Source organism: Pagrus major, chromosome 3 (genome assembly GCF_040436345.1).
Source record: "Pagrus major chromosome 3, Pma_NU_1.0".
In the NCBI taxonomy this organism is placed as follows: domain Eukaryota; kingdom Metazoa; phylum Chordata; class Actinopteri; order Spariformes; family Sparidae; genus Pagrus; species Pagrus major.
Window position 1 is genome coordinate 3434661 of NC_133217.1, and position 12739 is coordinate 3447399.

At 40.4% G+C, this 12739-nt stretch overlaps 1 protein-coding gene across 1 annotated transcript; it reads left to right on the forward strand.

Moving 5' to 3' along the window:
• Nucleotides 1-3027: 3027 nt before the first annotated feature.
• On the forward strand, nt 3028-11927 carry LOC140994128 (major histocompatibility complex class I-related gene protein-like). Its single transcript, XM_073463700.1, has 7 exons — nt 3028-3037; nt 7097-7363; nt 7765-8043; nt 9935-10256; nt 10346-10437; nt 11588-11605; nt 11771-11927. Exons 1-7 carry the CDS (start codon nt 3028-3030, stop codon nt 11818-11820), a joined length of 1038 nt encoding a protein of 345 aa, XP_073319801.1. The 3' UTR covers nt 11821-11927.
• Nucleotides 11928-12739: the final 812 nt, after the last annotated feature.

A 12739-nucleotide genomic window follows, 5' to 3' on the forward strand; every position in this document is an offset into this window, starting at 1 on the left:
TACAGAAAGAGCCGATTGAAGAGTTGGGACTGTTCTATGTTCTATGACTCTGATTGGTTGTTTTATTGATTGTCATTTTCTTCCTCTAATGATGTACAGCTGAGGTGATGCCAGATGATGCAGCTCTAATTATCATTCAGGTGGAGAGAGTTAGCTAAGTGCTACACCTCACCATGTGAAGAGGCAGTAATGTAAGATAGTTTGGTTTTGGGACTTCTAAAACTTCATTTGTTGGTGTGCTGTCAGTTGTCTGCGTAGAGTAAATGGAAGAACTGAACCATTCTGTGTTCTTTCTGTTACAAATAGTTTGTTTTAAGGAGTTGATAATGACCAATTTAAGCTAAAAAGAGATGCCCATCCAACCGATTCATTCGACCTGTATGAAATGCTACATCGGGCCTCTTCAACTACCTTTTTAGAAGGACTGGATTTGAAATAGATGAAGTGCTGAGGGGCCTGACTTTTACGTTCCCTGTGTCTGACCTGCTCTGAATTCAATTGTGTTAAAACATGCACTTTTTACTTTTTCGCCACTTTATTAGTTTTCACAATTGAAAAAGAAACATACAGTACAGTAAAAACAATGCACCTGTTTTTTATTCTTAGAAGTAGATTGTCAGTTTGACTTCCCTCTGCTTAAACAGCCTGGGTTAAAACTTTGAAATGAAGTATTATTGTGACTGGCAACAGAAAAAAAACGAATGAACGGGCTAATTAGCCTCCAAACAAAATGAGCAAATGGCTGGAATGAGGTTGCTAAAGGGCTGCATCTGGCCCACGGGCCACCAGTTAAATTGGTCTGGGCTACATGTTTGTCTACCCACTGCTAAAGCTATAAGCAAGCGAGCAAGAATGGCAAAGAAGAAGCAGCCAGAATTTCCCAATGCTAACATGCAACATAACAGGAGCCGTGTTTGTTGTTTACGTTCATCTAACTGTAGAGCAAGGACTCTCTGTCTGTCTGTCTGTAGGCTAGTCTATATGTTATTCACATCATCTGCAACATACTTGGCAGGTTGATGTTGAAGGATGAAGGAAGTGCAGCATCAAATTTGCTGCAATTTGGACACATTATCAATATTAATACATTTCGAATGAACAGCAACCATTGCTCTGTGCAGCAGTGGGGGCGTGGATTCAGATCTCCGGCTTCATTGTTCTGCAGACTGATCTGATCTTTCTCAGGTGATCTCATGTGAAAGCAGATGTTAAAAGATGAGATGACAACTTCCTGGAGTATCACATTCCAGAAAGAAAACAAAACAAAGCAGAATGTTTGAGAGTCTGAATGAGTGGGGAGGTGCGGTGAGTGCAGGTTTTCTATCCTTCAGTGAGAACTGGTGGTGAGATTTTACGTTAACGTAACAACAATAGCTGGCTAGCTAACATTAGCCTCGAGGACTAAAATGTTTGTGGTTGCTTAGTCGCACCATCAGCTGCTCAGGATGCCTCTCTCATTGGTTGTTGTCCGGCTCAGAAAGTACAGATTGTAACTCGTGACCATCAAACATGTTTGATCTTATGGGAGCGGCCCTGATGAGTCTGTGAGCAGTTCAGTAAAGCACATTATCAGATCATCTGTGTGGAACAGCTTGGTTGTATAACTGCTTTTGATAATGTTTCTTACATGTGAGCGAGACATGAGGTAGTTGTATGAGAAGCAGCCGAGGCCAATATTAAAAACTTAAAGGTGCAGTGTGAAAAATTGGCCATCTGTCGAATTCATACTCAAAACAACCAGGGGACAGCATATGACCAGAGTAACCGCTAACTGCTATTAGCTAGCTCGTTAGGTAGCAGTGCAGCTAGTGGTTCAGACTGTGAACTCAGACCACTGGGGGAGTGTTGGTGTGTGTCTGGGTCTTTCTGGTTAGCGAGCTAACTCAACAAAGAGATCATAATGTCAAATCTGCCATTTCTTTACATCCTGTTTTTTTATTTAGGTGTCTTTTAAAAAATGTTTCCAACAACAATTCTTATGATGAGTGAGGAAATGTGTTTTCAGGGCCTTTAGTTAAACATGCAGTACGTGATTCTGGAGAAACATAGTTGACTGTTGAGTCTCATTCCCAGGTCATCAGATACCAGTGCTTTGGGTCGGGCAGCTGTGAAACTCTCAGCCTCTATTTCATACGTGTCTTTTGCTGCCATCTAACGGGTGTTTAGTGGTATTATATACAGTATTACAAACAGGGCCGTGACAATTGTATTGTATAGCCTGATTCCCTTTCAAGCAGATAAAAGAAATATTTCACACACACTGGGTACTTTAAGGAATCCAAGTTTGACTGGTTCTGTCCAAACTGAAACCTTTGTAAAATATATGTGCTCTGTGGTATTTCTATCTACTTTGGTTCAGTTGTAGTCGAGGAGCTGCTGAATGATTTCAGTGGCATCTCTGTGCAAAGGATCATCGCTATCATGGTGTTATCTACTGTCTGATCTAGAATAAGTTATAGGTGGTGATTAAAATGTACATTGGGATACATTCTCTGAGCTCTTAACTATCCACTGAGACCAAGATCATGTATATTGACCTCATAGTTGTGGAGCTATTTTTGGGTTTGTCCGTCTAGACAAGCCACACCTACCAGCACCATGTTTACTTCAAAATATGTTTGAAAAATAAATACTGTTAATAAAAATATTGGCTGTTGCTCTTGCCTTAATAAAGTCTAATGGTATTTTTCACATTAAAGTTGTTTTAATGTTTTCTTTGAATGATCTGAACGGTGTGTGTATAATTCTGGTCTATTGAAATCTGCGTGGGTTTTCTCCGGGTGCTCCGGTTTTTCCCAAATTTAAAAAATATGCAGCTCATTCAGGGCAGATCTGATTCCAGTTGCTTGTAAAAGCCCCCATATCATCTGAATGCCCCATTACAGCACATTCCCTCCCATCAGGTGAGATTATTTCCTCTTCTCTGGTTATAAAACTCATCCCTCAGTTCGAAGGGAGACATTTCATTTAAGATGTCAAGACAAAATTAGGAAAATGACCCTGTTCGTGTGTGTGTTTAGTTCGCAGATGAACGTCAGTGAGTCGTCAAGTGATGAAGCCTCGGCTTCTACAAGTGACGACTTTATCGACGAGACGGTCTACTGCACTCGAGAACTGAGATCACACTGCTGCTGGAAGATCAGGAGAGCGCAGTAAGGTGAGATGTCTTCCTCTGGTCACAACAATCAGTTCTCAGATGAGAGAATACTTCAGTTCACCAGAATAACAGCAGATCTGTTATTGTGTTATACGATTCTTTAAGATGTCATGACAATAACAGGATAATACTCTGTGTGTTCATGTTAAGTGTCCAGACTGATGTGGTCAACACATCAAGAAGTCGAGGATTCACATCATCAAATCAGACTTTCAATATGAACCTCCTGCCGCTCCTCTGAAGAATGAAGACAGCATTAACATCCAACCTGCATGAAGTCTGCTCATTCTGTGTTTTTGTGTTGGTTTTCTCCGGGTGCTCCGGTTTCCTCCCACACTCATTCAGTCAATAAACAATCAGAATACATTTTAGGAAACTGTGTTATGACTTTCATTAGGCTAAGTAATACCACTAGTATTAAGTATTTCTTCAATGTTGGTTTCAGGTTTAGTATTTAAAAATGAACTACTCAGTACATTTATATTAATGATGGATCAAATCATGTGAAATCTGTCCGTTGTAGAGACAAGCTCACAGAGAAATAACAGCTTTCTTCAGCAAATAAAAGCCTAAAAAAAACAAACAAACCACTGTACACTACCTGCTCTGCACCAAACAGCAGACAGACACAGTTAGAGACTAGCTGGTGAACATAGCGGAGCGTTCAAACATTAACATGATTACACACTCTTTCGAGTTTTGTCCTAAAAATGCATTAAACAATCTGTCTGCTCTTGACAGAGAAATATGCCCTGTAGGTGTATCATATAAGGATAAAAACATAAACATCCATATAGACTCATTTGTTCTATGTGCAAACATCATTTAATCTCCTGTAAACTGTTATTGTCTTCTCAGATCTTCCCAAGCAGTCATCCTTCTTTAACTTAGCATGAACCATTATAAAATCCCAATGTCCTCAAACGAGTACCTTCCATTTAGATCCATCCTAGCTTGTTATTATTGCTCAGATTCATCCAATTTTCATCCAACATCAAACTACAGACCTTATTAAGCAAAAATTGGCAAGTTTCTATCACTAAAGGTAACAGTATCAGACACCTCGGGCAATGACCACTAACCAGCGACATCCAAAAAAGGAGCCATCAAAGACTATCAGTCATCCCAAAACTGAAAGGACTACATGTTGCCCCCCATCTCCTCCTGCTGTTGTACCTGGATAAAACCAGGCCAAACTCACACACATAACCAACACAGCTGCCAGGATGATTGGTCTCCCCACACCCAACCTCACAGAGCTGAGCAATATGCCCATTACAACCTCAACTCAACCGGCTGGGATTGCTTTTAAACACATTAATGTATTGTGCTTTTTCGACCACTAGATGGCAGAAACAGGTGTCCAAGAATGAGAACAACAGGTCTAAGTAAAGCAGAATGAAGTGTAAGGTGCAGAAAACCCTAAATGTAATGTCCCTTATATGAGGACACAGGGTCACAGGAGGTGAATCAAGTCTCAACACAGCAAATGTTACTATTAATGTGTGTTGTCTGTACTCGTGTTTTTCTTTCAAAGGATTACCTTCACCCTTGTGTATCAAACCAGCCGTACGACATGAATGTGGAAATTCTCAGGTCCTATTCATGTCACAGTAACTACAGACACAGATAGAGGATCTACGTGTATTTACATAAAGAGCCGGAGCTTTTTATTAAAAAAAAAAACATCAGTACAAAAGAAATGAAGGAGTGCAAGTGAATCAGACTTTATATACATTCAGTATTCACAGAAATTCAACAGAGAAGAAACAGAAAAAGGAACTTTGCTTTCACCTTCTTGTAGTGAATCAAAAATATGTATTCTAATATATTCTAATTCTGATATTTCTGTAGCCATAGTTAGAAGAATATTATATTGATGCACTAAGAGTTTGAAGAGAAAAGACATAGTCCATCATGAAATAGCAGAACACATTGTAAATCACTCTAAAATATTGTTGTATAGAAAATTAAATATCTTTCATAATCAGATGATTATTTCACACCAAATATAACATACTTGGCTGTGATTTCAACAAAAGCTGCTATCACAGATTAAATAAAACAAACACACAACAAAATACTTTGTTAAATGTATTCATGATTTGATCACAAAAAAAATGAAATGTCTTTTAAATTAAGCTTTACAGGCATGAATACTTCACATCAGAGCATTTTGTTTTCTTGTCATTGGATTGGTTGTTCCACATGACATCCCTGTGAGCAGGGCGGTGTGTTTGTCAGTCATGTTTCTGGATCCAGTCTCTTAGAGAGCTCAGAGCTGTTGACAGCAGCTGAAAGGTCAGAAACATACTGTTAGTTCTCTCATCCTGCACCAAACCATCTCAAGCACGCACATTTAATAAGGTAAAAAGAGTTGGTTACATCACTGAGAAGTTGGAGGTGTTCAGCCTGTCGCCTTCAGCTCTTCATCTAACAACTCACTGAGGCTCCTTCTTGTTCCATTACTCCCTCCAATAATTCAGACTGATCAACTGACGACAGCGATGTTAAGCCAGCTGACAAAACCAGAGCTAATTCTTTTTTCTTTTCATCCCACAATAAAATGATACTTCATACACTAATGTTGCAAGATAGTGATATGATTACAGTAATAATAATGCTGATTTCTCTGGGGAGTGCCAAATTCCTGGATGGCGCGCCCATAACGCTGGGTCTGCAGGATGTACTGAATCAGAGCTCTTCACAGGTGAGAGAAAAAATGTGGGAATCATCCGCCCACCTCCAGTCAGGACAGCCATCAAGTGTAGCTCACTTGAACTCAAAGATAGGCTCAGACAAAACAAGTTTGACCCAATCTCAGACTCGCATCTGTTTAGTCCTGTCCGGGCTCTGTGGTCGGGTCTGTGGACTTTTTTACGAACTAACTGTATTATTCACTGTTAACACTTTACTGTATGTGAGGTGTTGATGAGGACTGGACTACTTGGAGACAGTCTGGACTATTTTTGTTCTCAGGACAGAAACACTCTCTCCTCCCTCTGCCAGGATAAACAACAGGAAACAGTTGATCCAGCTTGATCCTTCACTCTCGTCTTCATCAAATCAAGATGAGAACGTTATTGTTGTTGCTTCTCTTCTGTCACGTTTCATCACCAGGTAAGATCACATTTTAAATCTTTAAACTCTTTACACTTCACAGTCCACTCGACTCTTTCCTCCGAGTTTAGTTTTACTTTCAGTGGAGTAGCAAGAAACTGTACTTTAGGTGGGCCAGTGCAGAATGATGTGGGCCATCTTCATCCAGAACAAAAAAGGACTTATAAAACTTACAAGTATCAAAAAGGACAAACTGCGACAATTTAACTTTGCAACATTCTGCATAGCTGTCTGTCAAAGATATCATTCCAGATGTGTTTGAGTTCATCATTATTTCACACACTTGTTGCTTTTCCCAAACTAGAAATCCCCAAATCACACTCTGAATTGTCTCTAAACCGAGCATGGCTCTCTTTTAGTCCCTCAACTAGGTCAATGCAGTCAGAAACTGATAATGTTGGGCTTTGTAAACCCTGTGTGTCAAAATGGTTCAACTTAAATAATTCTCCAAATGTGACGAGTAAAAATCTAAACTGTTTTGTTTGTATTTGTTGGAGCAGGGACTGAGCCTCAACCTTTGTTTGACCGCTGCTTTCAACACACTCTGCAAACATTTCTAATATTACATCGAGTAACGTCAGTATTTTGCTCACTGCTCCAGATTTGGAGCTCCAGTTTGTGTCCACGTAGGGAGATGTGTGGTGATGATGAGTGTGTATTCATACTGAATGGAGGCTGTTTGTCCTGCACATTACATTTAAAACGTTTGCATTTTGCTCCTGCGCAGCAAACACACACACATCATATCATATTTGTATTTCCACTCAGCATCATGTTTATGATTAGTGTTATTTATAAGCTCCTTTGTTTGTCCTGCAGTGCTGCACTCCGTGAAGCATTTCATGACTGTATCGACTGGAATCCCAAACCTCCCAGAACTTGTGCTGACAGCAGAAGTTGATGGACTTCTGTTGGGGTCCTGTGACAGCAACAAAACGATGGAAGTAAAACAGGACATTGCTAAATCATTCTTCATAAAGTATCCTGAGTTATTGGAGCGGTACAAACATCTATGTTTCCAGGTTTTGCCAAACACCTTCAAAGCCTACACTAACAGTTTGATGAGTCTCTACAACCAACATGAAGGTACAGTATGTAACATGTTACAGCCTGTTTAACGTTTTACTGTTCTGCATCTTAGTTGTAAAGTGACCCAGGGCCTCAAGATACCAATCAGTTCAAACTCTACCATCATTTTACACATAACCTGAAATAGAGATTCATGTAAAGCAAACCATCATATCAGTTTGTCTTCAGTGGTCCAGCCACTACCTGTCATTCATCATGTCAACATTAATCAGCTGCTAGTTAGACTTGTTGCTGAAGCTGTTAAACACAAACTACTGATAATAATCTGATGATTCATGAATGCACACGACTAAAGAAATAGCAGTCGTCACACAATGTACAATGTTTTTAAGATCATCTTTCCACTGAATGTTTCATCTGTGAATCAGTGTTAATTACAGTCTCTGTCTCTGTCTCAGGTGTCCATGTTTTACAGAGGTTGGGAGGTTGTGAGTGGGATGATGAGACTGGAGAGGTCAAAGGTTTCATGCAGTTGGGTTATGATGGAGAAGGCCTCATGGAATTGGATCTGAATACATTGACATGGATCGCTCTGAGACCTGAGGCTGTCATCGCCAAACCGATATGGGACGCTGATAAAGTTTTAAAAGAATTCTTTAAGTCTGCTTTGACTCAGAATTATCCAGAGCTGCTGAAGACGTTTATGAACTATGGGAGGAGCTTTCTGCTGAGAACAGGTAGAATCACCTGACCTGATGTAGTTTATTAGACACAGTGATCTGACATCACCTTTTTTTGTAGTGGTTACATTTGTTTTAGTCCTGACCAATCACAGACATCTTTGGGTGACATTACTCACCATCAAAGCTCAGACTGTGATGCCACAGTTAGTTTAAGAAAAGTGATTTTACAGTTTCAGTGTTTTAAAATAGAAACATTTCCCCTGAACATTGACACTGTGATTGACGACCTTACTGTGAATCATACGAACAGACAGACATTGTTCTTCTCTGACTGTAGTGAGTGTCTTTAGTGGTGGTGTAGCTCCCTCCTCTGTCTGTATACAGATCATGTGGAGGCTGTGTAGCAGATGTGTTGTTATGTACCCTGTCATTATTAGGGCCCGAGCAGGGAACCTGCGAGGTCCCTATTGTTTTTCGAATGATTATTATTATTATTATTATTATTATTATTATTATTTTATTCCTTCGTCCAAAATGATCGCATTTTTCACTGCCTGAATGTGAATGAAAAGTCGATTTTATTTGGCAAAGTCATTAGGCTTGGCGAAAAATTTTATAATCTGTTGTTGTTGTGAACGTGCACCACTAGGTGGCGCTATTATCAAGGAAAGTACATTTTGGCTAATAACTCCCACATACTTTGTCGCACCTTCAAAAACCTTATATCCACGCGTTCAGTGAATTGTGCTGAATCTCCTGATATAGGCCACGCCCATTTCTGCCTGGCGTTTTTTTTCACTAGCTTGCGAAATGTCGCAAACCTACTTTTTCGAACTCCTCCCAGGCAATTTCACCAATTAGCACCAAACTTTGCACACAGCATCTGTGGACCCTCCTGACAAAAAGTTATTAGAATAATTTTGATATTCCAAGAAATACTCAAGTTATTAAATAACAAGTTCATGCAGATTTCGTTCCAAACAGGAAGTGTTGCATATCTCCACATTGGTTTGTCCAAATGACGTCAACCTCAGGATCCTACTTCCTCATGAGGCCCTAAGGCTCTGTGCTAAATTTTGGTTGATGACCACTAGGTGGCGCTCTTTAAATTGAACTATTTTATATCTCAACATCGGTTGGTCGGATTAACACAAAACTTGGTACACTCATTGCCAATGGCCTCCTGAGGATAGCTGACACAGGGGTGACCGATCTGACACTAGGTGGCGCTTTGGTGGCAGTTTCTTTTTATATTTGGCACTGTGCCCACACCATAACACTTATGGATATGAAATTGACAGGGGTGGTATAGACCGGCCCCTGTAACTCACACACCAAAAATGACCAACAGGGGGCGCTATTATCAACACAAAACCGTTTTTGGCTATCAGTTAAGACATGCGCGCACAATAACGGGGCAATGGGTCCGGGTAAGGAGCACGCCCCGACAGCAGCACGCCCCGACCCGCGTGGACTGCGAGGGCCCGTTCATCGCTGCTTGCAGCTTTAATTACACTGTGGTCTGGATACATGGATCACATTACTTGGCCACCATCAACACTCTCCTTCTGCTTTTTTGAAAATCAATGTTTATTCGGCCGACGCTATTACAAGCTGTCACAAGCACATGGGCGACATTCACATCATGCTGCTGGTTTCACACTATTCCCCCGATCAACAGTTTGCAGCAGTGATGTGCCAAGAAACATAGTATTGTAACAAAATAGTCATCGAGACGAAGCCTGCTAGCAAATAGAAAAGGATGTATATGATGCATCATTTTTAATATTTTAAAAGGTTTGCAGATGTTTCTTGAGGAAGAAAATGTATCCAATACATTTGTTTAACATTTGCTTGGAAGCAAATATTTTAGTTTCTTCATCTTTCTTTTACCTTGTTTCTTTTCCTCTCTCTCCTCTTTAATATCTCTCTCTTTACTCTCCAGAGCTTTCCTCAGTGTCTCTCCTCCAGAAGACTCCCTCCTCTCCAGTCAGCTGCCATGCTACAGGTTTCTACCCTCACAGAGCCTCACTCGTCTGGAGGAAAGATGAAGAGGAGCTTCATGAGGAGGTGGACCACGGAGAGATCCTCCCCAACCATGATGGAACCTTCCAGATGAGTGTTGACCTGAACCTTTCATCAGTCACACCTGAAGACTGGACGAGGTACGACTGTGTGTTTCAGCTCTCTGGTGTGAAGGAGGACATCATCACCAAACTGGAGAAAGATCGGATCAGGACCAACTGGGGTAAGAGTGAGATCAGAGGGTGCTGAAGGGGAGTGCATGGGAATTCATCTTGGAAAAAACAAAAACAGTAAAAAATAAAATATTATTGTATTCAACAGTGAAGCCCAGTGACATGACCGTCCCCGTCACTGCTGCAGTGGTTGTTGTTGCTCTCATTCTCATCGGTGCTGCTGGATTCATCGTTTACAAAAAGAAGAAAGGTGAGAGAGAAAAAGGAAAGATTTCACTACTTTGATTTCAGTCTTTGAGTAGATTTTTTTATTCAGGTTGCAAAATTAAAACGTAAGTAAATACTAGGGCTGAACGATTTTAGGAAAAGATCTAATTGCGATTTTTCTGGCAGATATTGCGATTTCAATTTGATTCAGATTTCCTTCAAATCAAGCTTCAGTGCAATATTCACAATGTACAGTAACATTAAAACATTAAATGCTATCACTCTAATGCAAGGATGAAAACTAAAGTTAAAAATTGCTTCCAAATGTATTTATTAACAAGAAACATGCACAGCTGATGGCTGCAGTTACCCTAACGGCCGCAACGGCCGTCGTGTCACTATTGAGTCTTATTTCTTGATCCTGCCCCAAGTTCCTTTAAATAAAATACAGAACAATTCCTGGTGTCCCGGTGTGGCTGCTCTTATCATGCGGAGTTACACTGGCAGAAGATGCTGTAATTGTAGTCTGTTTGCTACAGTGGGCCTGAGTATCATTTTCACCGGACTTTTCACCAGACTTTTTCGTCATGCACTCGTCATGCAAATGCCTGTGATGATTTTTCAAGTGCCGGTATAAATTGGTTGTGTTTCCGCTGGATGTTGCAACTTTAGCACGACAGGTTTTGCACAGTACCTGTTTCTGGTGCACGTCTGCAGCCTCAAACCCGAAATACTTCCAAATGACCAACACGCTGTTTTTCTTCAGGATTAAATCCCCTAACTCCACTTCTGGTCCAGCTGAAGCCATTTCAGAACATGTTAAGGAGCAGGTTAATACTGATTGGTTAGCGTGACCTGTCCACGAGTAGCATGCCGCTTCTGATTGGTGAGCTTGGCAGGATGGCAGAGAGACGGCATGTATGTGTAAAATAGTCAACACAACAGATCCTGGGTCAGTCAGGAGCACTGCAAAAACCGCAGCTTTGGCGATCACATGATCGCGTTGTCTGAAGCCGCAATTTCGATCAGAAAACAATAAATTGTTCAACCCTAGTAAATACAGTCAGCACTAAACAGACTGAGTATAAACAGATACTCAGTCTGAGTGAGTAGAAGAGAGGAATAAAGTGACTAAAGATAATCTGGCATTTACAACTGTGACTGAAATGATTTGTCTTTTGTTTTGATTTCAGCCATTAGCCCTCCATCTTGTAAGTAAAACTTACTTTGGTTCTATTTCATCTGATCTGACTCACACTTCGTGTTTTAGATTAAAAAATGTTTGACATTATTGTGCAGATGAACCTTTTCAACACTGTTTCCTGTATTTATTCTTTCTAAAAGTTCAATATGGGATGTTTGTTTCTGACCTGCAGCTCCTGACAACAGCACAGAGCTCTCTGAGCAGCTGAATCCAGAGACCTGAATGACAAACACACTCAGTGACTCTCCTGGTGTCACTTTATTTAGCTTTGCAGAACTAAAAGACAGTAAAAGATGGCTTCTTGCACTATAAGTACAGTTATATAAAAAGGACTAATTGAAGAGGTGGGACTGTTCTATGTTCTATGACTCTGATTGGTTGTTTTATTGATTGTCATTTTCTTCCTCTAATGATGTACAGCTGAGGTGATGCCAGATGATGCAGCTCTAATTATCATTAAGGAAGAGAGAGTTAGCAAAGTGCTACACCTCACCATGTGAAGAGGCAGTAATGTAAGATAGTTTGGTTTTGGGACTTCTAAAACTTCATTTGTTGGTGTGCTGTCAGTTGTCTGCGTAGAGTAAATGGAAGAACTGAACCATTCTGTGTTCGTTGTGTTACAAATAGTTTGTTTTAAGGAGTTGATAATGACCAGTATAAGCTAAAAAGAGATGCCCATCCAACCGTTTCATTCGACCTGTATGAAATGCTACATCGGGCCTCTTCAACTACCTTTTTAGAAGGACTGGATTTGAAATAGATGAAGTGCTGAGGGGCCGGACTTTTATGTTCCCTGTGTCTGACCTGCTCTGAATTCAATTGTGTTAAAACATGCACTTTTTACTTTTTCGCCACTTTATTAGTTTTCACAATTGAAAAAGAAACATACAGTACAGTAAAAAACAATGCACCTGTTTTTTATTCTTAGAAGTAGATTGTCAGTTTGACTTCCCTCTGCTTAAACAGCCTGGGTTAAAACTTTGAAATGAAGTATTATTGTGACTGGCAACAGAAAAAAAACTAATGAACGGGCTAATTAGCCTCCAAACAAAATGAGCAAATGGCTGGAATGAGGTTGCTAAAGGGCTGCATCTGGCCCACGGGCCACCAGTTAAATTGGTCTGGGCTACATGTTTGTCTA

Bases quoted from the DNA above. Each gene is read 5' to 3' on its own strand.
- LOC140994128 (XM_073463700.1), top strand. The intron at 8,044-9,934 runs GTAGAATCACCT...TTTACTCTCCAG, and splicing joins GAGCTTTCTGCTGAGAACAG to AGCTTTCCTCAGTGTCTCTC. The intron at 10,257-10,345 runs GTGCTGAAGGGG...AGTGAAGCCCAG, and splicing joins GGTAAGAGTGAGATCAGAGG to TGACATGACCGTCCCCGTCA.